General features: G+C 40.9%; 2 protein-coding genes and 1 long non-coding RNA gene across 6 annotated transcripts in view; 1 reads left to right on the forward strand and 2 right to left on the reverse strand.

Moving 5' to 3' along the window:
• The window catches only part of LOC117562669 (solute carrier family 22 member 6-like), a 43,644-nt gene extending 26,185 nt beyond the window's left edge, over positions 1-17,459 (reverse strand). The window contains exons 1-10 of one of the 4 annotated variants that reach the window (XM_034240521.1): positions 17,398-17,454; positions 9,065-9,110; positions 6,756-7,231; positions 6,570-6,673; positions 6,069-6,223; positions 5,755-5,923; positions 5,537-5,660; positions 5,333-5,448; positions 5,024-5,238; positions 4,830-4,938 (exon numbers count right to left, since the gene is read on the reverse strand). In XM_034240521.1, coding sequence (XP_034096412.1) covers positions 4,830-4,938; positions 5,024-5,238; positions 5,333-5,448; positions 5,537-5,660; positions 5,755-5,923; positions 6,069-6,223; positions 6,570-6,673; positions 6,756-7,160 — 1,397 coding nt within the window. In that variant the 5' untranslated portion in view covers positions 7,161-7,231; positions 9,065-9,110; positions 17,398-17,454. Of the gene's footprint in view, positions 1-4,829; positions 4,939-5,023; positions 5,239-5,332; positions 5,449-5,536; positions 5,661-5,754; positions 5,924-6,068; positions 6,224-6,569; positions 6,674-6,755; positions 7,232-8,496; positions 8,550-9,064; positions 9,111-17,397 lie in introns of those variants that run through there. The other 3 variants (XM_034240522.1, XM_034240520.1, XM_034240523.1) reach the window with 3 other exon arrangements.
• Positions 1-19,852, forward strand: part of LOC117562668 (THAP domain-containing protein 5-like) — a 68,273-nt gene extending 48,421 nt beyond the window's left edge. The window contains exons 3-5 of the mRNA XM_034240518.1: positions 18,490-18,682; positions 18,854-19,207; positions 19,841-19,852. Coding sequence (XP_034096409.1) covers positions 18,490-18,682; positions 18,854-19,207; positions 19,841-19,852 — 559 coding nt within the window. The remainder of the gene's footprint in view (positions 1-18,489; positions 18,683-18,853; positions 19,208-19,840) is intronic.
• A 2,625-nt stretch (positions 19,853-22,477) lies between these two features.
• Positions 22,478-23,669, reverse strand: LOC117562671. Its single transcript, XR_004571605.1, has 3 exons — positions 23,389-23,669; positions 22,790-22,982; positions 22,478-22,618 (listed from the first exon to the last, which is right to left on the reverse strand). It is a non-coding gene; the product is annotated as an uncharacterized LOC117562671 (long non-coding RNA).
• Positions 23,670-27,193: the final 3,524 nt, after the last annotated feature.

Here is a 27,193-nt window from a genome sequence, read left to right on the forward strand (position 1 = left end):
GTTTGATCACGTCAACATTGACCTGGTTGGTCCGTTGCCTTCCTCTCAGGGGTTTTCATACCTCCTCACCATGGTGGACAGAACGACCCGTTGGCCGGAGGCTGTTCCGCTCGTTTCGACCTCAGCCGCAGACGTTGCCCGGGCCTTCATTGCAACGTGGGTGTGTCGTTTTGGCACCCCGTCAGACATTTCCTCAGACAGGGGCTCTCAGTTCACGTCCGAGCTCTGGAACGCTGTGGCAGGCGGTTTGGGGGTTAAGCTGCACAGGACTACTGCTTACCACCCTCAGGCTAACGGCCTCTACGAGCGCTTTCATCACTCCAAGAAAGGCGGCCCTCAAGGCCGGCGGCCCTCAAGGCCGGCGGCCCTCAAGGCCGGCCTTACGGATGGTAACTGGGTCGACAAGCTGCCCTGGGTGATGCTGGGCCTGAGGACCGCACCTAAGGAAGATCTGCAGTGTTCTACAGCGGAGATGGTCTACGGTCAGCCGCTGAGAGTTCCGGGGGATTTCCTCCCAAATGCATCAGCTCCCTGGTCTGCCACGGCCCAGCGAGTTTTTCTGCGCGACGCAGCGGAGGCTTTCGCTCCAGTCCCGACTACTCAGCACAGTGCGCCAGGGTCTCAAGTTCCCGCGGAGCTACGCTTGGCTGGGCACGTCTTCATTCGTCACGACGCACACAGAGGCCCCCTGCAGCCCCCTTACGATGGACCTTTCCGGGTTTTGGAACACGGTGAAAAACACCTGGTGGTTGACATGGGCGGTAAGGCTGAGCACGTCTCGGTTGACCGGGTGAAGGCTGCTCACTTGGACGTGGACCGGCCGGTGGTGCTGGCTCGGCCGCCGAGACGGGGCCGACCCCCGGCTTTGATTCCTGTCAGGGAGTGTGGACCTGTTGTTCCGGTCCCTCCTCTGTCAGGGGCCGCACGGGCGGAGGTCGCTGTACCGACTCCGGTGCGCAGGTCTCGTGGGGGCAGGCGGATTGTTCCTCCCCGCCATACGGATTTTGTTTACACGTGAATTCTGGGGGGGCTTGTGTGGTGACACGTTATTGGACATAATTCACCTCTCGTATTGTGTTGCCACACGGACCCTTTAGTGGGAACACCTGTAGCGTTAGCTTCCATTCCTGCTAGCTCGTCAAGCAGAGCAGTTCATGCGATAACCTCTCTGTTATTAATTGCTAATAAAGATTGGAACTCTGTTCTTAATACACCGCCTCCGACTCCCTTTTCCTGGCACTACAATAGATACATTTCCGCCTATTGTAGGTATGTGTTCAAATTTCTGTATCTCCAATTTACATTAAGATATTGACATTCAGTCTTTTCTATAATGCAGAAAGATGTCCTGACCTCAGGTATGCCAAGTTTTAAACCTATCAGACCTTCCATTGTGAATCTACATGAGTTGTTATGCCTCAACCCCCAGACGGCCAACCTTTATTTTTAGTGTGGGGTGTCTAACTTTACACACACACACACACACACTTTATATTGTATGAGAGGTTCCAGGTTGAATTGAGGCAAATATTTTTAATGTTCAGAGGTTGTTGTGTTTAATATTCATGAGAATATTTGTCATTGTTCAAATGATAATAAACATTTGCATAAAGCATATTTGTCCACTCGTATGTTGATAAGAGTATTAAAAACTTGAAAAATATTCCTCTAAGGTACATTTAGAACAGATAAAAAATGTGCGATTAATTTGCGATTAACTATGGACAATCATGCGATTAATCGACTGACAGCCCTAATAATAAGTACCCTGTATCAAGATTGATGCAAAACAAGTGACATTTGACCTTTTTTAGAGAGGTTTAGCAAAAACAATTCCACCTCTGAGATGATTTGGGTGGAAATGGGGGTTTTACCGTTTCTCTGGAACCCATTGGTCGATTTTGGTGATTGACATCTCTTTCTGACCGTTAGAGCCAATAGAATCGAAGGGTCAACAAAAAGGTGTGGGCTTCGCGGACACAGTTTTGCACCAGAGTGAAGCTGTCTCTAGGTCTGACTTCTAGAAACGGAAATGCAGGTTTATTGCTTATGGATTATCAGAAATCATTTCAAAGGGACACAGACACATTGGATTAACCTATGGATTAACTTCAGCAGCGTTTTTATCGTTTTAATGCAATTGAAGACCACTTTTGACCAGACTACGACACAGGTGAGCCATGTTAGCGTTTTTAGCTACCTAGCGCCATATGTTTTGATGTCTGTTCTTGTTATTATCTCCGCAAGTTCGTATAATTGAGTGATAATGAGGGTACCCTTCGATTCTGTGTCACCTCACGATGTGAAACGATTGGTTGGATGTGCAGCAAAGATGTTGCGGCAGTGCCCCGGTACCGGGGTCTCTCGGGCTTAACAGGTTAACAGAATGAACAGACCACCTATGGACCCAGCGGATTGTTATTATTTTGACTTGGATCTGTTCGACCTGGATTACTCTCTTCGGTGTCATCATGCTGAGTGGAGTAGAACCTCGTCTAGAAGGGACAAAGAGGCTGTCCGCAAAAAGGCACAAATGGAGGGTCCTTCCTTTTCCGCGATCTTAACAGACAAGCTTCTTTAATTTAGCCCTTCACATTCAAACAGAAACTGAATAGGCAGATTCGAAGGGTTTATTTCTTTGGAATTTTATTTTAAATCAAGTTATTTTGGTAAAACTAATGAAAAATATATATTTTTAAAATATATTATTTTGTAGAATATCTTAGGCCCTCAGAGAGGGCCCTGACGGCTCGCCACTGTCACCGACTGATGTGCAGGAGCGTCAGCCGGTCCGGGACTCATAAGGGTCTGAACGGTGAACACCGTGGTTCCCGATGCGATCACAAGGCTACAGATAGCGATGAGCTTGAATAATCAAATATTGATAGCTTGGCTTCTGCTCTAAGAGTAGTAGCCAGTGCAGCGAGATGATGAAAAAGGACTGAACTTGTTGACAACACCGGGACTTATGCCTTCCAGGGTCATGCGAGGTCACACATGACTTTTTTGACATAAATACTCGACCAGCGCATGCGCTAGACAGAAAATATCCAGTGCCAAATACTGCCTCTGACAGTCAGTAAGGATGAAATAGAACTTCTTCCAACTAAACACAACAGCAGATAATGCCCAGGGCCCAGGAGTTCAAAACTTGTAATCCCTATCTGATCAAATCAGATTTGGATTTTGGGGAGTTCAAAACCAAAAAACAGGATTAGGATCACTTTGATATCCGATCGGATCAGGAAATCCAAGCCAAGCTTTAATCTGGATCAAATCTTCAAAACGGGTAGTTCAAACCGACAACACAGGATTGGGATGAGTTTGATCCCAAAAAACTGGATTATCCTGATCCCACCAGAGGGGTGGATTTCCAGAGCAAAATATACTGTACCATTTATTTAAAAATATGTTTCAATTTAAATTAGATGGCAAAGTTTCTTAACTGAAATAATACACAATTTTTAGCCTTCATGGGAAATACATTTTATTTTTCCATTTTTTGCTCACGTTTGTGGTGGCCTATTTTGTTTTCAACCAAATGTTGATGACATAAATGTGTATGCTCATAAAAGATTGTCAATCAGAAATGTAATTTAGATTAATTTAAAAATATCTTCAACAAAAAAAAAGTCCATCATCACCTTTCAAAAGTAATTGCGGACAATAGATGTCTGCAATGTGGTCTCTTGTCTTCCTTGTATTAGTTTTCATGTCCACTAGATGGTGATCGGTAGAATTAAAGCACTGATATTCAGGATCTAGTCATCTTGAAAAGTCGTAATCTGGATCAGGGTGATCCTATCCTGAATTGCTTTGAACTCCAGGGACAAAATTTGGCCGACTTGTCTGATCCTGGATCACAAAAAACGACATTTCAAAATCTGATCGGATCTGATTGAGATTAAAAGTTTTGAACTCCTGGGCCCAGGATATCAGGATAAAGACAGAACAGGATGAAAATAAACCAAACGCCCTAAGAAGTTTCCAAACAGGTTGAAACTGTTTAGTCCTCATATTATCTGGGTCAAAGGTGACCTGGTTTGACACCATTATTTGGTATCTGCTTTATCTCCTGCCTCTTTGTTAAGACAGGTACAAAGTTCCAAAAGTGATGAGTGGGTGTTTACTGGCATATTTTATATTGTAGAACTAAACATGAAAATCTCATAAGGTGCGACGTTTGTTCAGTCCATTAACCAGAAGCCCGTGCAAACACATTTTGACGTCAAGACAAAGGAAATGGAAGTGGGAAAATGCTAACTTGTGTTCAAGCTTAAAGACTTCTCAAGCATTGTCCATATTTCCATTTTGCCAGCGAACAGCATGTCAATCAGAAAAGTAGAGAAACTCTCATCTCCCCTTTTCAAAAAGACAGGATGTAGATCCTTCAATATATAAAATGAGCTGAGCTTAAAGGGGCCCTTTTATGCATTTGGGGGTTTTGCCTTTCCTGTGTAGTGTGATATAGGTTTTTGTGCATGTAAATGGTCTGCAAAGGCTAAAATCCAAAAGTTCCCTACAGAGGGAGTTTCTCGCACACACTCCCCACTGGCCTGACACGCCTCACTTTGATTCGTTTGTTTACTTCCATCACAAAGTGACATCACTTGGCAGTTGAATTATCACAACAGAGCTGGCCAGCTAACCAATTAGAGCAGACTGGGTTTTGGTTTCAGACAGAGGGTGAAAATAGGTTTTCAAGCAGTATGAGAAAAATAAAGAGCTCTGAACATTAAAGTAAGTAAACACCTGAAAACTAGTATAATAGGGCCCCTTTAAACCCTTAATAAAACAATTAAAAGCAACATTTTCTAAATAAGACTTACCGGATGATTGTTGGGAACAGTTCTCCAGAGTAAAGATAGCAGCAGTTGTATGAGGCAGCGAGGCAACCTTTACCCAGTACAGCCATACACGTGCGTGCAGTCTGTTTATCTGCACATGGAGTGAGACATTCATCAGAGGACTGTGTTGTTTCTGCAGTATGATATTCAACTTGTATACATGTTTTCAACCATACCATAAGGTATCAGCAGGTTGATCAAAACAGTGATTCCAGCGATGATGAGAGCCCCACTTTGTGATATGCGCCGTCCAAAATAACTCATAGATACGACCATGACGACTTTAGCAGGGATGTCGACAGCTCCGAAGATCACTTGGATCAAGTAGATGTCTAAACCAAACTTCTGCAGATCCATCGCAATACCGTAGTAAGCAAAGCTTGTGGATAACCTAGGTTTGTTTTAAAAATAAACCATGAATAGTGTCAAAGCAATTACATATTTGTTAATGAAAAACTGAGATTTTTACAAGAAGGAACATGTACCAGACAGCACTGAGGCAGATCGTCATTCTCCTCATTGTAGGTGTGCGGAACAGATCCAGGACAGAGTGGGTGCCTTGTGAGCAGGACATCTCTTTCTTCATGGTTTCCTGCAGCCTCTATGCATACCGACAAAGATTAATGTATTTTATACACATTAATAAACACAGATAGATACAATAACATAAACACAGCACATTCTCTTACCTTCATGTCGATTTTCTCTCCCTCTTCCTTCCGTCCATTAAATTTCGCCACACTTTTAAGGTTCTTGATGGCTTGTTCAGGGTTATTACTCATAACTAACCATCTTGAAGATTCATGAAACCACCTGTGTGAAATATGTGTTCTGTTAATCGTGCAAATAAACATGCATCTGTGATTCTGGTTTGCTTTGATTTGCATGTCAATACTTGGCATCTTACCATGCAATGAGGAAGAAGACAAAGAAAGGCAAAGACACAGCCAGGGTTAACCATCTCCAGTCCCGGATGAAGTACGCGATGAGCGCCAGTATCAACTGTCCAACTGTGTAGCAGTAACCTGTCGTTGTCCCCACTATTGTTCGCACACTAGTGGGGATCCACTCCACAACTTGATATTAAAGAAAAAAGAGATAGAGAAAGAAGTATTTTTATTTTATTTAGTACAATTATTATTCTTTAATCATTATGCATGTTGACTGCTTCCATTTAAGTTGTTTTACGCTGATTGTACCCTATCCAGCTAAATGTCTTACTGAGCGAGAAGGTGTTGAGCCCCATGCCGGCCAGAGCCATGCCACAGCCAAAGCGGAACAGGCAGAAGAGCGGGAAGGTAGTGGAGAAAGCAGCACATGTTCCTGACACAGCCATCAGCAGGTGAGAAATAAGCAAGAGGATGCGTCGACCATATCTAGAGCCAAGTGGGTTAAAGAGTTAATTCAGACTGTATCACATCATATGATTTTAACAAGGTAGCATGAAAAAAAGACGTGTAGTGTGGGACCCTTTTAAAGGGGAAATATGATGCTAATTTTCTGGTTCATTCATGCATTCTGGTTTTCTAGTAGAACATTTAATTATGCTTTAATACCAAAAAAACTCAAATGTTCTCATACTGTATTTCTATAGATATGTGTGTTTTTTCATAAACACACATATCATGTTTTAAAGTTACATAAATGATTAATGTTGCCGCATATCTGACATAGCACAACGTTCCTTTAACTGTAAATCATTAGTGATGAGATCAATGTTACCTGTCTGAAAGACCTCCAAAGACAACCGAACCCAGAAGCACACCTCCCATGTAGACCGTCTGTCCCATTTGCTTCAAAGACCGCTGATCACACACCAAATTCCACTAAAAAATATGGAACAACATTTAAGGCACAAGACAAGAAAACATATACACATAAGCAAAGAAAAATAAAATATATTCCTACATCAGATATGATTGTGGATTTCATGTGAGTCATGTTATAGGTCCATCCATCGGAACATCCCTGCAGGTCGACATCCAAACCAGCGTTAGTGTCTCCCTCCTTCCCTGAACTGGAGCTCCCGTTTTTTGTCAGGAGGTGCCACTGTGGAGCCGCGTAACGCAAGCACCTCTCTGGCTTCCCTGTCTGGTCCAGCGGCACCGTGACCAGCAGCGCTTCCTCTGCACTCATCTGGGACTGGGACAGGTTTGTGTGTGCGTTGCAGAAGTGAGGGGGAACCAAAGCCACAAAGTTCTGCAGCAGGTTGTGACTGGCCAACAACATCACAGGCATGCAGAGAAGGGTCGTCTGCAGGACCTGGAAGCGTCCTGTGCTCCCTACCTGCTCCAAGAGTTCCCCAAACCCCATAGTGGTGTACTACAAAAACTCCACAAGTTAACTTTATGTTAATGACAGCACATCCTGTTGTTGGTAGGTTCCTTTGGAGCAAACATAAGGGGCAAGAGTAAAATATAATTAAAAAATGTTTGGATAATTTTAATTTCAATAGAATGCTGAATAATCTTTTCTCATAACATTAACATTTACAAAAAGATTGCTGCGCCAGAGAAAATCATTAAAACCACTTATACGTGATGCAGTCAAGTTAAATTAGAATTCTTAGAAAGTGTTCCAAAAAAGGAAGTCCTTAAAAGCGAGCCGAAAAAATCAAAAAGAAGTAAAAATGGTCGCTGTTAGTGCAGTCTGTTAAAGTGAGTAATCGGCTCTCAAACTCCAACAGCTTTTCAGAACTTTGGATTATAAGTGCAATGTAACCTCTTGAGGTATTCGCGACTTGTTCACCAAACACTGAGGCAGAAGGTGGAGTCCTTGCTGCGCAGGAACAATATCCGGATGAAGAGTTCCAGTGCAAGTCAGCTCAAACCAAGGGTGGGCTCATAACTATGCTCAGCTGTTTTCCCCTTTTGCACTGAGACCTTTTCCGTGCCCTATATTGGTTACGCAACATGAATAACAGGGAGATAGTGTCTGTGTTTGTGGGCATGTGAATGTGAGGTCAAACAAACTGATTTTATCAGTTGCTTTAAAAATCTACATTATTTGTTCACTGGTTCAAAGGAAACACCACAGTCAGAAATGTGCAATCAGGCATACAGAAAAGGGAAAACCAAAAGTAAATGATTGATAAGAATTATAGCTGTGTTTATTTGGAGTCGGTTGACAGTTCAACTGAACTGCAGCCTGATACAAAAAATGTCTTTACTTCTGAGTGCAGTTTGTGATCCAAGCAGCCATCGTTGCAAATATTAAAGGTCAATCAATAGTTGAAAAATCCTCCACTTTAAAACTCGGTTCAATATTTTCGTGTCATAAATATGAGATATTAAAGTACAGAACTTATTGTCATTTGAAATATATATCATTGCATTTTAAATGGTCTATTAATTTACGTAACTATTCCATCCTGACAAGCAGCAGTTTATTGACTGCTGTATTTTTAAATCTCTTTTTACAACATTTCAAAATGCCTGTTTTTAATATGCTTCCACTGTATTTATTCTTAAATGTCTTTTATTTTATTTTGTAAAGCACTTTGGGTTGCCGTGTGCTGAAAGGTGCTGTATAAATACACTTAATGTTACGGTGTGTGCAGGAAGCAGGACCCAAATGCAGATTTAAATGTCAAAAATATCTCCTTTACTTCAAGGCTATACTAGAAACAAAGATAGAATAGAACACTCACCAAAGACAGAACAGCACACTCACCAAAGACCAAGTCAAAACACAAGACGAACCGAGAAAGACAGAAAAACCAGAACTTAAATACACACAAGACTAATTATACAAACAAGACACAGGTGAGGAGGGAGGAGAAAACACAGGACACCAGGTGCACACAATCGGGTAATAAGACACACCAGGGAAACTAACGACAGGGAACCACAGACAGATCTAAAGACAAAACACAACGCAGACAGAAAACCAAAGACAGATCTAGACAAGACACAACGCAGACAGAAACAGGCAAGACAGGAGGTGAAGACCTTTCAAAATAAAACATGAAACAAAAGACAGAAAAAGACAAGACAAAATACAATAAAGACAGATCTTGACACTTGCCTTGCCTTACAATTTTAAATCGGTTTTAGCCTAAACAGATATTTCTCTTTGGCAGACACAATGGAAATATACTGACTTGTTATTTTCTTAATTTGTTTAGTGAAAAGTCTGACACAGTGCAGTCTTTCTCATAGCACTTATCATAGTTATTTAGCATAGCATTTAAAAGACAAATTATTTCCGTACTTTACCTTGTCTTTTTAGAAGTGGAAAAAACTGCCCATTGATTTTGCCGTTCTGTGTGTGATTGAAAAACAGAATTATCTACCTGATTTCATATTGTTTACTTATTGATTGATATTTTAGCATAAGGCCCAGACAATGAATGACAGACGCAAACCAGTTAAATGTAAATCCTCTTGTCACAAACTTCTTTGTCTGACTTGTTTCAGTAATTGTATCAGACAGTGCCCATTTAAAAGTAGCCTGGATAAAGAAGTGTGCAAAGTATTTCAGTTCAACAGAGCAAAGGGAATGAGAAGACTTAAATGTGTAGGTGCTGATTTTATTGAAAATATAGTTTTGTTTTCAAATACAAGATTGCAAGTAATAAGAAGTTATACAAATACCAGTAAAAGCAAAGCACCTGTAGAAGGCACATTTTCTAAAATATAAAAACATGATTTATGCAAATCCAGACTAAAATCCTCCTATAACACAAACACACACAGATCTAATTGTTCACAGCTATTCATTTCACTGTATTGACCTGTCTTATTGCAACTCCACCTGTCTAGCAGACATACAATATAATAAGCTTTCTATTGAAATCAAACTAATAAACAGGCCGGAGAAAAAGCAGTAACCAAGATTCCAGTGTTGCCAACTCTCACGCATCTGGCGTGTGACCAGGCCCGGTTCCAGAACAAAATGACTCAGGGTGCATCTGAGATTAGAGAGGGTGCAGTGGTAAAGTGCTATTTTTATAAGTGGGGAGTGGACCTAACACCCTCTAAGGCAGGGGTGGCCAACCAACAGAGGTAAAGAGCCAACAATCTTCCTGTGTTACTGCAAAGAGCCACATCATACAGTACACAGGCACACATGCTGGGTGTATGTCCCCCGACCTCTCTCTCTCTCTCTCTCTCTCTTTTGCTCTCAGCCTTTCTGTGTGCTCCCTCACTCTCTTCCTCTATGTGCCCCTCTCTATTTCTCACACATACAAAATGAAAATCTAAAAATGAACAATAATTGACACACACACACACACACACACACACACACACAGAAACACATACCTCCGCTCAGCCAGATTTCCTATAAATGTCACAGTCCATGATATTGACAGAAATGGACTTAAACCTCTCCTACCAGTATTAAAGGTGGGGTAGGTAAGTTTGAGAAACCGGCTCGAGATACACTTTTTGTTATATTCCATGGAATGCTCTTAACATCCCGATAGCAATTAATATCTTAAGTGCTTTGACAAAAAATCCATTAAAAAATGTCATCTGTGGAAGCCGTGGTAGGCCTACTGTAAAAAGCACGACCAATCATTTTAGCCGGCCCGGCTAAAATAACTGGATGGCCTACCTGCCTGTTAGCCTTCCATCTGTGCACAAACGTAGGCTATCTCGTGCCCTCATTGGTCATGTGCGCGTTCGTGTGTGTTGGAGGAGGGGCTCTGTAAGGAAGTAGCAGATTTTTTCCGGCTGTTATGGAGTCAGATTTGGGTCAATATTCTAGCGCGCAAAACAAGCTACTCACGAGTGGAAAATGTGCTTTTACACGCGTATGAAATGACCCCCGCACGCAGATTAAACCCCCGCGAGCGAGAGAGACAGCCCTCTTGCTCGCTCGCGGGAGTGTCAGCCTCACTTGCTCGCGGAGTCTGTCTACGCACGCGTGAAAAGTTTCTGACACTTTGGGGCGGAGCCACTGGACTTTGATTGACAGCTGCAAGGAAGCCCGGAGTTGCCAGGTTTGATAAATGCCTGAACTACCAAGAGCCGAGGAGTGACAGCTGCAAGATCAGTTGGACGAGACTGAATGGTAAAGTTGTCCATAAAAAACTATTATATTCGGAAAGTGTACAGCTAATATATATATATAAATATATATAAATTAATTTGATATAAAAAAAAAATACACATTAATTCTAGGAGTGCAATACTTTTACAAAAACTATAGTAATAATATGCATTCATTATGACAACATCATACTATTATTATAGGAGTGTTCTTGTGTTCAAAAAACAACTACAGAAACACTATATATTATACTATAGTTATACTATTTAAAATAATATAGGAATACTACAAAGATCTAGATACATAGTATTACTATTGAAATATTATAGGGAGCTAATAAAATGGCACTACAGAAAAAACTATAGTAATACAATAGCTGGTGAAAAATATAAACTTACTAAAGGACACTATACAACTCTTATAGTATACTATAGTAATAGCCTACTAATTCATTTATAGTTCATTTCGTAAGGGAGGTACATACAGCAGACAGCAGTTTTCGACAGATACAGCCCACTCAAAAATATATTGTTTTATATAAAATGCATTAAGATATATATATATATATATATATATATATTAGCTGTACACTTTACGAATATAATAGTTTTTTATGGACAACTTTCCCATTCAATCTCGTCCAACTGATCTTGCAGCTGTCACTCCTCGGCTCTTGGTAGTTCAGGCATTTATCAAACCTGGCAACTCCGGGCTTCCTTGCAGCTGTCAATCAAAGTCCAGTGGCTCCGCCCCAAAGTTCCAGAAACTTTTCACGCGCGTAGAGAAACTCCGCGAGGCTGACCCCCTGATCCCACCGGAAGCGTCTGCGCTGCGGCTGCGTCGCGCTGCGACCTCCTCCTGTGTCATAACCCACCAGGCGCGTTTCAAAACGTTGCTGAAGCGGAGCGTCGTGTGTGCAGCCTCGCAGTTGTTGGATGAACGTTCCACTTCCTGCCTGCGCCGCGCTGCGCCGCGCCAAAAATAGGATTCATCCTATATTTTAGAAATTCCTTGCGGCGAGGAGCTTCTGGGACGCTTTGAACCGCGGCGCGGCGCAGCGGATCTGGTGGAATAGCACCCATTGACTAGAGTGGCCGCGATCGGTAAAAACGCCGCAGCCGCAGCGCAACGCAGCGCAGACGCTCCTGGTGGGATTAGGGGGTGACACTCCCGTGAGCGAGCAAGAGGGCTGTCTCTCTCGCGAGCGAGCGCATAGCCGCTCGCGGGGGTTTAATCTGCGCGCGAGGGTCATTTTAAAGAAAAAAAAACTAAGTTTAATATTTCAAAATGAGTGACCCATCTGTATTTCCCATATAACCTGTCTGAGCCAATATAAAACAAATCAGCCAAATAACTTTTCAATACATTATTGATTACTATTTTTGAGGTACTTTTAGGTTGGCAGTAAACACAAGTCAGAGGTACATGGTGTACTTCTACTCCACTACAGTTCAGAGGTACATGGTGTACTTCTACTCCTCTACAGTTTAGAGGTACATGGTGTACTTCTACTCCACTACAGTTCAGAGGTACATGGTGTACTTTTCCTCCACTAAATATTTAATACCTTCAGTTACTTCACAGATGAATGATGTGAAATATAATCAAGTCTTAAATCAGACTTTAGTTCCACCTGGAGTAAATCCACCAGCTACCCAGCAGTATACAAAGTCATTCAAACTAGCTGCACCTTTACCAGCTTTGAGAACACTTTCATGATCAATCATTATAAAACATATCATATATATTATTCTGAAATGGACCAATCTGCACAATAACTACTTTTACTGTCGCTACTTTCACTATATTTTGATGAGAATACTTTTCTACTTTCACTTGAGGAACATTTTGAATGCAGGACTTTTACTGTGACAGAGTATTCCTACACACTGGTACTTCTACTTTTACTAAGTACAAGATCTGAGTACTTGTACTTTTACTCAAGTACAATATCTGAGTACTTATTCCACCTCTGGTAGCGTATTAGCCTGAATTGTAGCCACAAGCAGAGCTGCATAAAAACAGACTCACAATGGTAACAAGTGGAAAATAATATTTACAAATGTGTACAATGATTTGTAGGTAATTCTGACTACTCAAGACACCTGATTTATACACCTGCAAAGTAAGACTGTGTTCATTCTACAATTACATGGGATTAAAGCAAAATGTAGTTTTACTTGTATAATACTTCAATTTTATATAAAAGACAGTTTGTTTTCATCTGTTTTCAAATAAACAAAGTCTTGGCTTTCAGAATATTAAACTTGTTTCAGCAAATTCAGATGATAAATACAACTTTGAAGCTTCGGCATAATTACAAGCAGAGAACGGACTAATGTAACATCGGACTAATGTTTCTTGTGAGTGTTTCCCCGGTACACAAACACACACACACACTCGCCAGCTTCCCCCAGACCAGTAATACAAACAAAAATGTGTCTTCGGGTCAATGTGACTGATTTCGATAGAGCAAGTCACATTTGGTTTAGGCACGAAACATACTACCAGTAGAAATACATTGCTTTCAAAATCGCTCTGTGTCGAATCAATAGATTATATTTCGTGACTATAACACGAAATGCCGTGAGTGCTTCATCCTCTGAACACCACACGATGGCGACTGTAACGCTCCTCTGAAATGATTGTCCCCTGCAATTATTATTATCCCTCATGGAGTTCGCTATTCAGCTCGCTAACGTTAGCTTAAACAAACGTAACATGCAACGTTAGCCTAATCTAAAATGCTCTACTACAGCGTACCTTTCATGTGGCTCGTCAGCGCAGACTCTCGCATCGTTATTTTTGCAAACTTTGCAGGAGGCTACTCGTGGGCTTAACCCTCGTCTTAGCCATGGCATGTATTTGTCTTCTGCTAGCCAACGCTCGTTGAAACGGCAACCTCCTGGCACACACACATCTATCACTCTCATCAGAATGCCCAGGTCACACGTAACACAAACACTTGCAGGTCGCGCGCATATCGCGGGAAGGCCGCAGCGGAGCTGTTTTATGTAGAAGCGAAGCAATTATTTTCTTTTAATCTAAAAAGCGAACTATTCAGTCAGACAGCAATTTATTGTAAAAGGAAAGCATTTACATTTTCAAGCACTTTATCTCAATTTCAAGCACCATTCCCAAAATTCAAGCACTTTCCCAACCTTGAAAACACCACGTCAAATTTCAAGCATTTTCAAGGATTTCAAGCACCCGTACGAACCCTGTTGGTTATGTTCACATACTTATTTGATTACATCCACTTTTCTAAGATGACAACAGAGACTTTCCCAAAACCAGCTGTTGTCTTGTGGATGCAAGCAGCTAATCACAGACTCAACCAGAGAGAAAGAAGTAGGCCTACATCATCAGCTACCATGTCTGACAGAGAGGAAGACAGTGAGGAGAACAGTCAGGAGGGTAGTGATGACAGCTTGTAGGATTACTGGTCGTGCTAATGTTGTCTTGTGTTCACCTCTGCATGTGTGTTCTGTGTTCACCTCTGCATGTGTGTTCTGTGTTCACCTCTGCATGTGTGTTCTGTGTTCACCTCTGCATGTGTGTTCAGTGCCGTGTGTCTGGCAAATAAAGTCAAGACCCCCTCAAAAGTTACAGTTTATTTCATTTTAAGGATGAGCACCAAGCAACATCTCCAGGTGCTCCTTTGAGAACCAGGGCAAAAAAGTTATGTGCACCCCTGATTATAAACGTTATTAGCATGGCTATGATACAGGATGCTTGGACATGTTGAAATTGCAGCTTTTCTTTGTGTATGACGTGGTTGTATTTATTAGCTGGCTAATAACAAGAGGCTGTGAGTGAGACCGAGTATTACAAAGTTGACCCAGCAACTTTACACCAGTGGGAGAGGCATAACTGCTCTTTCTTTTCAACATAATTTAAGTTACACATGATTTCTTCCAAGTGGTTGGGCTTGTTAAAAACATCTTACATTTTAGATACATTATGATACAGGAAATTGCTGGCTTTGTGTTTACAGAAGTACCTGACTATGCCTGACTTTTGTGCAGCCTACGGCTGCTCTAATCGCCACAGTCTGCAAACAAGAACCCGTGGAATCACCTTTCACATGTAAGATATGACTATATTATGACTATAATTAGGATAATTGTTAATTACTTAGTGGATGTATGTACATTACAAGTCCTGCTACACAGGATCAGTGGGGCTATGTGAGATAATAGTATTGCAAGATTGATGTTGACCCAGCCTCTTTAGAATATGTTGCTACCATTTCTTTATACAATTACGTAATGTTTCTTTTGGACACCTTTTTTATTACTCTTAGTGTGGTTGTCTTATTCTTAAAGTATACATACATACATTACATACATACATACATACAATTACCCCAAAAATATGATAATTTCGGTGTGTATTTTTGTCCTTACCCTTAACCAGTTAAGCCCTGAGCCTGTTTTTCAGGTTTCAGGCTCGAAAATGCCACTAACACAACAAATGATATATCTTCACTTCTAAAAGGGGTAAATTAATAATTATTTTTCTCAAAGCAAGGTTACATCTGTGAGTTGGATGTAGAAGTGTCAGAATCAATATAGATGTTTTTTATTTTAAAGTAAATTCAGATGGAACATAGTAAAAACATGTAAATTCTAATGTCCACCTAAAAAAAAAACCTTTACTTATAGTGAAAACCACCCTTGCATGATGGGTTAGTAGACTAAAAGCTTTAGGAATCCAAACTATAACATATAATAAGTACCCTGTATCAAGATTGATGCAAAACAAGTGAAATTTGACCTTTTTAGAGAGATTTAGAAAAATAAAGTCTAAACGGACTCACCTCTGGTGAACTTTTTCACTGTAAAAATCATTTTATTACTTTGAATTATCACTATAGGTATTCATTCCATCCAAATACAACTGTTGTGAAAAAAATAAATAAAATAAAACAAAACATAGGCCTACTCTTACAGTGAGCCTCTGAATTAGCCCCGAGCGAAAAATGCTAGCCTATTACTGCACCGAAAATCACTCCTCGCTCCCTTATTACTTATCCTAGCTGCACATCCAACACATTGTTTATGATCGCAAGGAGACACAGAATCTAACGGTGCCCACCTCAACACTAAAGATACAAACTCGCGACGTTATCAACAAAAACGTACATCAAAACAAATGGCGCTGGCGCTAATGCGCTAGGCCAGTGACCACCAACTGGCGGCCCGCGGGCCACATCCGGCCCGCCAGACATTCTCATCCGGCCCGCACGACGGGGGTGACTGCGGCGTGGTTACTGCGTTCGCAGTAACCACTGTGTGCAGTACCGGAGTCCAACAGAGAGGCAGCAGCTGCGGGACAGTAGACTGCGTACTGCAAAACCTTCCCTGCCTTGAAGAAGAAGTAATCCTTCGTTGTGAAGAGTCTGCTTTGTGCTCTCCGCACCACAGCAGAAGCCCCGCTGCGACAGAGTCCAACAGAGAGGCAGGAGCTGCGGGACAGTAGCCTAGAAGCAGGGTTGGGTTGTAACGGAATACATGTAACGGCGTTACGTAATCAGAATACAAAAATCAAGTAGGCTAACTGTATTCAGCTGGCGTTAAATTTGAAAAACGAGTAATCTGATTACAGTTACTTTCGTAAACCTGAAGTGAATACATTTTGGAATACTTATTGGAATTATTGGTGGAAAAATGTCCTCACAAAATGTAATATTCATTACCGGCAGAGCTGTGTGCACACTGCACGGCGCTGCAGCATGTCTGTGAGCGAGAGAGAGATGCAGCGCGTCTGTGAGGCCCCGCCCCCGCACGCAGATGAGAGAGAGATATCTCTTTTAAAATATATTGAAAGTTAGAAACGGAGATGGTTAGATAAAATGTGCAAGATAACGTTTATGTAGAATTTCTTTATTGTCGAAATGATGACATTCATAACGGGATCAAATCAAAGTGAATGGTTTGCTGCTGCTGAATGCCTGGGGCAAGTGACTGGAAAAAGTTTTAAAAGTTATAACATCGTTTCAGATAATAAATAATAATGATAATTCATTCTATTTAGGGGCGCCTTTCAAAGCACCCAAGGACACCTTACAATTCATAACATATTCTAAGGAAAGGTTTTAAGGCAGTACAAAGAATGCAGTCCGGGTGATGTGTTTTATGTGGGGTGCAGATGAGAGAGCTGTCCAGAATGACACCAAGATGTTGTGTTTGAGTTCTTGATAAGCCATTAAAACAGTAAAATACGTGTCTCCTGTTCACCAAAACATACCCATCTGTTATGGAAAAATAAAGTATTCCAAAAGTATTCTAAAAGTAATCTGAATACATTGAAGTAGACCCGATTCCAACGTTTAAGACACGTAACTGTAACTGTATTCTGATTACTTTCAGAGCCATGTATTCAGTATTTAGTAACTGATTACAGAACACTCAATACCCCCCCCCGGTCTACAACTTCAAAATTCTGAACTATATAAAAATTGCTGGCCCGCGATAGTGTCTATTGGATACATTTTGGCCCTTGGACAAATGTAGTTGGTGATCCCTGCGCTAGGCTAACAATGACTTACCTTCCTCGTTGTCTGGTCTAAACTGGTCTTCAATGGCATTAAAACGATAAAAACGATGATGTAGTTAATCCATAGATTAATATCCAATGGGGCTGTGTCCCCTTTGAAATGTTCTGATAATCTATAAGCAATAAAACTGCAATTCCGTTATCTGCTGTCCGCTCCGTGCTCAGAGCGGGTCCTGCTGCATTTCCTGCTTCGTTACGTTGTAAACAATAAATGAAGTCGGCTGCGTAATTTACTTAAGCTGGCTGGCATTCTTTATACTTTACGCAGGACCATATCTCTGGAACCCATTGGTCGATTCGTGTGATTTACACCTTTTTCTTAACCATCAGAACCAATAGAATCGATGGGCAGTTCCCAAATCTACGTAAACATTACCATAGCGGACGTAATAGAGAAGCAAACGAAGCATATCTGAAAGTGCAAGCCTGGACGGCAATACTTTATACCGAGTATATTGCCATAAATATGATGATTGATTATCAGTAAAAAATTCTACGTGACACAAAGACATTGGATTAACCTTGAGATGCGTTTTTATTCCGTTGAACACAACTTTTGATCACAAATCAAAAAAGGTAAGACGTAATTATTGTAATATTTTTGGAACCGGATGTTGTTTACTTTCTCTTTTCTGGCTGATAGTTCCAGGAATTCGAGGTCTTACAGTGATGACATTACATGTGTGGAATCTGTGGAGTCTCAGCTTTAAATCGTATATCTTGTTTGTGCAGTTAAGATAGTAATAAGGGCATTTCTACCGTGTGTTGTGTGTAAAAAAGCGTTAGCATTAGTTAGCATTTTTTTCGCTCAATGCTAATTCAAAGGCTTGGTATTACTCTTGTGTTTATTTTAGCTAACAATTGTTCTTATTGTCAGTTAGCGGAGTTTCTTACCTTTAAAAGGGTATGAAACATTAATAGTTTCATAAATGTTAAGAAGCCCTGAGACATGTGAGAGAAAAAAAACTGTGGGAGGGGTCCACTGGGGGGACCTTCGGGCTTAACTGGTTAATGTTAAAGGAAAGAAGGGCGGACAATGTTGACAATAATTTATATATCTGGCTACCTTTCTCATGTTTTTAAGGTTTCCCAAAACCGGAGAGAGGAGGAGGCAGTGGGAAGTTGCCCTAAGAAGGGACGGTTTTGTTTCCTCTGGCAGGACGCTGCTCTGCAGTGAGTACTTCAGGAGTGAGGACTTTGACAGGACGGGGCAGACTGTCTGGCTTAAAGATGGTGTTGTGCCAACAGTATTCAATTTCCAAGCTCATCTTCAAAGGGTATGTGTATCATTGGCCAACAAGAATTCAAGGTGTATAAGATTGATTGATAAATATGTGATTAAATGTCACACTTTAGTTTTTCTTTCTGCAAGTTTAGGAATAAATAATGTGTTGTGTATTACAGCACATTTTAAACACTCAAAATGTCTTTAATTATGTTTATTTTAGCCGGAAGCAACAAGAAGCACAACCACTTCAAGAAGAGCGGAAGATGAACCTCAGCCTAATGTTGTGAGTATTCTGAATGTGGCCAAGACCAGAGAGATGGTCATTGATTTCAGGAGGGTGAGGACGTCTCTTCTACCCCTGTGCATTCTGGGAGAGGATGTGGCTGTTGTGGAGGACTACAAATACCTGGGAGTGCACTTAGACAACGGACTGAACTGGAGGATCAACACTGATGCTGTGCACAAGAAGGGGATGAGCAGACTCTATTTTCTGAGGAAGCTGAGATACTTCCATGTGTGCAGCAAGATGCTGGAGATCTTCTACCGGTCTGTTGTGGCCAGTGCACTCTTCTTTGCTCCGGTCTGCTGGGGGGCAGCATCAGAGCCGGTGACACCAGCAGGATCAATAAACTGATTAGGAAAGCTGGGTCTGTCATCGGCATCAAGCTGGACTCCTTTGAAGCTGTGGTGGAGAGGAGGACACTGAACAGGCTGTTGTCCATCATGGATAACCCCACCCATCCTCTCCCCCTGCAGCTGGACAGTCAACGGAGCTCCTTCTCCAACAGACTGCTGCAGCTCCGCAGTGCCATAACTCAACAAATCACCTCTGGCTGGAAGATAACTCTCTGCTCCATAGTTTCTCTTGAATATAACCACGTTGTACATTTTACACATATATAATCTATTTAATATTTAACATTAATATTCCATATGTCTTATATTTATGTATATTATATATATATAATATCCTGCCAAACTCAACATGTATATTTTCCTCTTTCTTTATTTTCTTTATTTTTCTTGCTTATTTCTAATTCATTGTAAAATGCTTTGTCCCTTATGCTGCTGTAACTAAAAATGTTTTCCCAAATTGGGATCAATAAAGTACCATCTTATCTTGTTTTATTTGCATGTGGAATGTCTCTAACAAATGAGAGCATCATATGGCTTGTCATATTAAATCCTTTATCTCGGTGGTACCCAGGAAGGTCTATGATGGTGTTACTAGGAGAGCCCAATATAATTTGAGGTGGTACTCTGTGTAAAAGGTTTGAGAACCACTGGCCATTGCTCTATGTCACTCATACACTTGAATAAACATGTGCAAACATTGAAACTACACCCAGGGATTGGCAACCTTTACAATCAAAATAGCCATTTTTGTCCAGAGCCTCAAAACATATTTTTGCCTTATAAGGGGAAAAGCCTATTAAGATCAATTTCTTAAAAGTACGCTGAGTTGTGTTTTCTGTTGGAGAATGTAAAAAAAATCAGGCTCACAGTATTGATAAGTGAACAATGAATTGTTAAAAAAGTAACTTATTAATTTCCATATTACTATTATTTATATATTCGTATAATTGTGATAAATTAGACAGAACTGGCCTGTCTGTGAGCTCATTTTATGTTGGTTTGGTTCTTCTGATAAAGGTGTGAATATCTAAATAATATACCACCATATGTTATTGTCATTAGTTGTGTCCCTGTTCTTCAAGCTAAAGCATTGCTAAATTAACAACTCTTGGCTTACAAAGTGGTAACATGAGACCGATTTTTATATATAAAATATAAATATATTTTAATTTTATAATTTATTTTAAATATTAACAATATAATAAATGGAAATATATACACCGGCAAATATTTAATATACATACCTTGTGTGTGTGTATATCTATTGCTTTATCTGCTTAATGTTATTTTCATAAGAAAGTGCATGACTATAAGTATACAGTATCATAACTACATCTTTGATGTTTATAAAAAACCAAACCGTTTGAAAATTGAGCAAGCTATGGTTATTTAAATAGTAAACCATAATGTTATGAATGAGAGCACCATAGATATATATAAACACTAGATGACTCACCCGCGCTGCTGGCTAATGGAGACCGATGTTGCCACATGGCCGCCATCTTGCTACAGGTAGTGCTCTCATTCATAACATTATGGTTTACTATTTAAATAACCATAGCTTGCTCAATTTTCAAACGGTTTGGTTTTTTATAAACATCAAAGATGTAGTTATGATACTGTATACTTATAGTCATGGACTTTCTTATGAAAATAACATTAAGCAGATAAAGCAATAGCTATACACAAACACAAGGTATTTATATTAAATATTTGCCGGTTTATATATTTCCATTTATTTTTATTATATTGTTAATATTTAAAATAAATTATAACATTAAAATATATTTATATTTTATATATAAAAATCGGTCTCATGTTACCACTCTGTAAGCCAAGAGTTGTTAATGTAGCAATGCCTTAGCTTGAAGAATAGGGACACAACTAATGACAATAGCATATGGTGGTATATTATTTAGATATTCACACCTTTATCAGAAGAACCAAACCAACATAAAATGAGCTCACAGACAGGCCAGTTCTGTCTCATTTATCACAATTATACGAATATATAAATAATAGTAATATGGAAATTAATAAGTTACTTTTTTAACAATTCAATGTTCACTTATCAATACTGTGAGCCTGATTTTTTTTACATTCTCCAACAGAAAACACAACTCAGCGTACTTTTAAGAAATAGATCTTAATAAGCTTTTCCCCTTATAAGGCAAAAATATGTTTTGAGGCTCTGGACAAAAATGGCTATTTTGATTGTAAAGGTTGCCAATCCCTGGGTGTAGTTTCAATGTTTGCACATGTTTATTCAAGTGTATGAGTGACATAGAGCAAGTGAGATGGCCAGTGGTTCTCAAACCTTTTACACAGAGTACCTCCTCAAATTATATTGGGCTCTCCTAGTAACACCATCATAGACCTTCCTGGGTACCACCGAGATAAAGGATTTAATATGACAAGCCATATGATGCTCTCATTTGTTAGTGACATTCCACATGCAAATAAAACAAGATAAGATGGTACTTTATTGATCCCAATTTGGGAAAACATTTTTAGTTACAGCAGCATAAGGGACAAAGCATTTTACAATGAATTAGAAATAAGCAAGAAAAATAAAGAAAGAGGAAAATATACATGTTGAGTTTGGCAGGATATTATATATATAATATACATAAATATAAGGCATATGGAATATTAATGTTAAATATTAAATAGATTATATATGTGTAAAATGTACAACGTGGTTATATTCAAGAGAAACTATGGAGCAGAGAGTTATCTTCCAGCCAGAGGTGATTTGTTGAGTTATGGCACTGCGGAGCTGCAGCAGTCTGTTGGAGAAGGAGCTCCGTTGACTGTCCAGCTGCAGGTGGAGAGGATGGGTGGGGTTATCCATGATGGACAACAGCCTGTTCAGTGTCCTCCTCTCCACCACAGCTTCAAAGTGGTCCAGCTTGATGCCGATGACAGACCCAGCTTTCCTAATCAGTTTATTGATCCTGCTGGTGTCACCGGCTCTGATGCTGCCCCCCCAGCAGACCGGAGCAAAGAAGAGTGCACTGGCCACAACAGACCGGTAGAAGATCTCCAGCATCTTGCTGCACACGTGGAAGTATCTCAGCTTCCTCAGAAAATAGAGTCCCCTTCTTGTGCACAGCATCAGTGTTGATCCTCCAGTTCAGTCCGTTGTCTAAGTGCACTCCCAGGTATTTGTAGTCCTCCACAACAGCCACATCCTATCCAGAATGCACAGGGGTAGAAGAGACGTCCTCACCCTCCTGAAATCAATGACCATCTCTCTGGTCTTGGCCACATTCAGAATACTCACAACATTAGGCTGAGGTTAATCTTCCGCTCTTCTTGAAGTGGTTGTGCTTCTTGTTGCTTCCGGCTAAAATAAACATAATTAAAGACATTTTGAGTGTTTAAAATGTGCTGTAATACACAACACATTATTTATTCCTAAACTTGCAGAAAGAAAAACTAAAGTGTGACATTTAATCACATATTTATCAATCAATCTTATACACCTTGAATTCTTGTTGGCCAATGATACACATACCCTTTGAAGATGAGCTGGGAAATTGAATACTGTTGGCACAACACCATCTTTAAGCCGGACAGTCTGCCCCGTCCTGTCAAAGTCCTCACTCCTGAAGTACTCACTGCAGAGCAGCGTCCTGCCAGAGGAAACAAAACCGTCCCTTCTTAGGGCAACTTCCCACTGCCTCCTCCTCTCTCCGGTTTTGGGAAACCTTAAAAACATGAGAAAGGTAGCCAGATATATAAATTATTGTCAACATTGTCCGCCCTTCTTTCCTTTAACATTAAGGGTAAGGACAAAAATACACACCGAAATTATCATATTTTTGGAGTAATTGTATGTATGTATGTATGTATGTATGTAATGTATGTATGTATACTTTAAGAATAAGACAACCACACTAAGAGTAATAAAAAAGGTGTCCAAAAGAAACATTACATAATTGTGTAAAGAAATGGTAGCAACATATTCTAAAGAGGCTGGGTCAACATCAATCTTGCAATACTATTATCTCACATAGCCCCACTGATCCTGTGTAGCAGGACTTGTAATGTACATACATCCACTAAGTAATTAACGATTATCCTAATTATAGTCATAATATTGTCATATCTTACATGTGAAAGGTGATTCCACGGGTTCTTGTTTGCAGACTGCGGCGATTAGAGCAGCCGTAGGCTGCACAAAAGTCAGGCATAGTCAGGTACTTCTGTAAACACAAAGCCAGCAATTTCCTGTATAATGTATCTAAAATGTAAGATGTTTTTAACAAGCCCAACCACTTGGAAGAAATCATGTGTAACTTAAATTATGTTGAAAAGAAAGAGCAGTTATGCCTCTCCCATTGGTGTGAAGTTGCTGGGTCAACTTTGTAATACTAGAGAGGCTTCTCAATACTCAAATTTCCCCTCCTCGACTCCCCTCCTCGGTTCCCCTCCTCGAGACTTAGACCCGCCCACAGGAGATGCGAGCGGAGGACCGAGGAGGGGAACCGAGGAGAGAGGAGGGGAAGCAGCAGACGTTTAAAGAAATGATAACTCCTCTCCTCTGAGCGGTCATTTTAAAGAGACGTCCGTTCATTATTACGTGGCAACAGCTGCATCAGCTGTCGAGTGTTTTGTCATAGCGCTGTATCTCTGTTAGATCAGCTGAACATTGTTCCCCCACATATTTACTTTGAATTCATTGAGAGTGCGGTATAATGAGACAATAACAGGCTACAGATGCGGACACACACACACAAATATATTTATATAAATATATACAATTTAAAGTATGAGAGCACTCTCATAATAACGTAACACAATCAGAGACTGGATATATCCCCCCCCCCTCTCTCTGGTCGCTGAAATGGGGAATTGAAATTACGGGCCAAACGTTTTATTTACAAGTAGGCCTATTAAAAGTAAGCAGAGGACACCAAACCAACTGAGACCCGTCTGTCCGCCGCATTTACGCACTGTACAACACACACCTACACACTGTACCACACACACCTACAGCTCCTAAAGCATAAGCCGTTGTGTATTTTATTATGTGAAGCAATGGTCTTAGAAAAATATCGACTCTTTGTTTGTAGATATCTACTAAACTAAAGCAAATAAAGAGAGTAGGCCTGTTATACTGAGTGATATATATACACACTGCTCTGCTTTCTGCATGGACCTTACAGCTGTTCTCTCTGGAAATATCGCAACGCGATGAAAGCAGTTTCTAAAATAATATCCAGGGGATGCATGCATAGCTGTCATTGGCTGAGATAAGTCCGGCCGTGCGTCACGCCTCCACCGTTCCCGGAAATGCATCAGTGGAGGAGCCGTGGAGGAACCATCAGTGTATCCTCGGTTAGAGCTCCTCCAGAGAGCCTCCTCGACGCTCGATCCTCGGTCCTCTGTGTGCATTTAGAGAAATTAGATGTTTTTCAAAATGGCGCGCTGAAATTCATTTCCGGGTCACTACCGGAGGACCAAGGACCGAGGAGTCGAGGAGGGGAAATTTGAGTATTGAGAAGCCTCTTAGGTCTCACTCACAGCCTCTTGTTATTAGCCAGCTAATAAATACAACCACGTCATACAAAAAGAAAAGCTGCAATTTCAACATGTCCAAGCATCCTGTATCATAGCCATGCTAATAACGTTTATAATAAACAAACCCGTTTGTAAATCAGTCAAGATTTCAGCGATTTAAGAGTATTTTTGTGCAGATCACTCACCTTACAACAGCTACCATAGCGCGTCCCAGAGTAGCTGTTGACTGTAGCAAGATGGCGGCCGGTGAGCTACGCTGGAAAATCTCCCATGAGCCATCTAGTGTTTATATATATCTATGGAGAGCACTACCTGTAGCAAGATGGCGGCCATGTGGCAACGTCGGTCTCCATTGGCCAGCAGCGCGGGTGAGTCATCTAGTGTTTATTATATATATGGTGGTGCTGACTTGTCTCAAGCAAGCCCCCAGGAAGTGCGCCGGACTCAGATGAAAATATTCGTGCTGGCCAAACGGCGGTACTACTACTAAATAAACTACCCAGTATGAACACTTGTATAGCCCTTATTAAAAACATTCGTTCCTCAAGTTGTAAAAATTAGCTAATAACGTTATTCTGAGAGTTATTTCCCTCTGCATTATGAACGCGCATCTAACCCACGGGACCGCGCCGCCCGGCACGTTCATGTTACGTGTCCCGACCAATCAGAGCACACTGTGCTCCCAGGGAGGGTGGGGCTGGAGCTATTGGAGCTACAACGAGCCGTTAAAGACAGAAGATGCTTCTCAATACTCAAATGTCCCCTCCTCGACTCCTCGGTCCTCGGTCCTCCGGTAGTGACCCGGAAATGAATTTCAGCGTGCCATTTTGAAGGACGTCTCATTTCTCTAAATGCGGACCGAGCATCGAGCGTCGAGGAGGCTCTCTGGAGGAGCTATAACCGAGGATACACTGATGGTTCCTCCACAGCTCCTCCGCGGATGCATTTCCGGGAACGGTGGAGGCGTGACGCACGGCCGGACTTATCTCAGCCAATGACAGCTCTGCATGCATCCTCTGGATATTATTTTAGAAACTGCTTTCATCGCGTTGCGATGTTTACAGTGAGAACAGCTGTGAGGTCCGTGCAGAAAGCAGAGCAGTGTACAATATCACTCAGTATAACAGGCCTACATTACTTTCTTTATTTGCTGTAGTACAAAGAGTCGATATTTTTCTAAGACCATTTAGTGCGTCACATAATAAAATACACAACGGCTGTAGCCTTATTATGCTTTAGGAGCTGTAAGTGTGTGTTGTAGGCAGTGTGTATGTGTGTGTGTGGTACAGTATGTAGGTGTGTGTTGTACAGTGCGTAGATGCGGCGGACAGACGGGTCTCAGTTGGTTTGGTGTCCTCTGCTTACTTTTAATTTAATTTAATTTCAAATCTTTATTTATACAGATAAATCCCATTGAGATCATTGATCTCTTTTTCAAGGGAGACCTGCTCAAGTAGTTCCACATGAAACATAAAAACATAAATAGAACAACAAAAGGACATCATACAGCATCATTTACATAATTATCCACATAAACAGGTACCAATAGTTTCCGATTGAGTAGCATCCAACCGAGCTTTAAAAACATTTAGTGGCACCAGATTGTTCAGTTTCCATTTAATTTGCAGACTATTCCAAGACAGAGGAGCTGCGCATCTAAAAGCTGTCTTCCCTAAGACAGTCCTAGCAGTTGGCACATTTAATAAAACCACAGCATGCGATCTCAGGCAGTAGCCACTTACACTTCTCCGTGAGATCAGGGAGCAGATATAAGATGGAAGTTTCCCTAACATGGCTTTGTATGTTAGGGAAACTTCCATCTTATATCTGCTCCCTGATCTCACGGAAAATTGTAAGTGGCTTATTATTATAAGTTAATACTTGTAAATACAACTTTTGGCCCGTAATTTCAATTCCCCATTTCAGCGACCAAAGAGAAGGGGGGGATATATCCAGTCTCTGATTGTGTTACGTTATTATGAGAGTGCTGAGCTCTCATACTTTAAATTGTATATATTGATATAAATATATTTGTGTGTGTGTGTCCGCATCTGTGCCTGTTATTGTCTCATTATACCGCACTCTCAATGAATTCAAAGTAAATATGTGGGGGAACAATGTTCAGCTGATCTAACAGAGATACAGCGCTATGACAAAACACTCGACAGCTGATGCAGCTGTTGCCACGTAATAATGAACGGACGTCTCTTTAAAATGACCGCTCAGAGGAGAGGAGTTATCATTTCTTTAAACGTCTGCTGCTTCCCCTCCTCTCTCCTCGGTTCCCCTCCTCGGTCCTCCGCTCGCATCTCCTGTGGGCGGGTCTAAGTCTCGAGGAGGGGAACCGAGGAGGGGAGTCGAGGAGGGGAAATTTGAGTATTGAGAAGCCTCTAGA

The sequence above is a fragment of the Gymnodraco acuticeps genome, unplaced genomic scaffold (assembly GCF_902827175.1).
Source record: "Gymnodraco acuticeps unplaced genomic scaffold, fGymAcu1.1, whole genome shotgun sequence".
NCBI lineage: Eukaryota > Metazoa > Chordata > Actinopteri > Perciformes > Bathydraconidae > Gymnodraco > Gymnodraco acuticeps.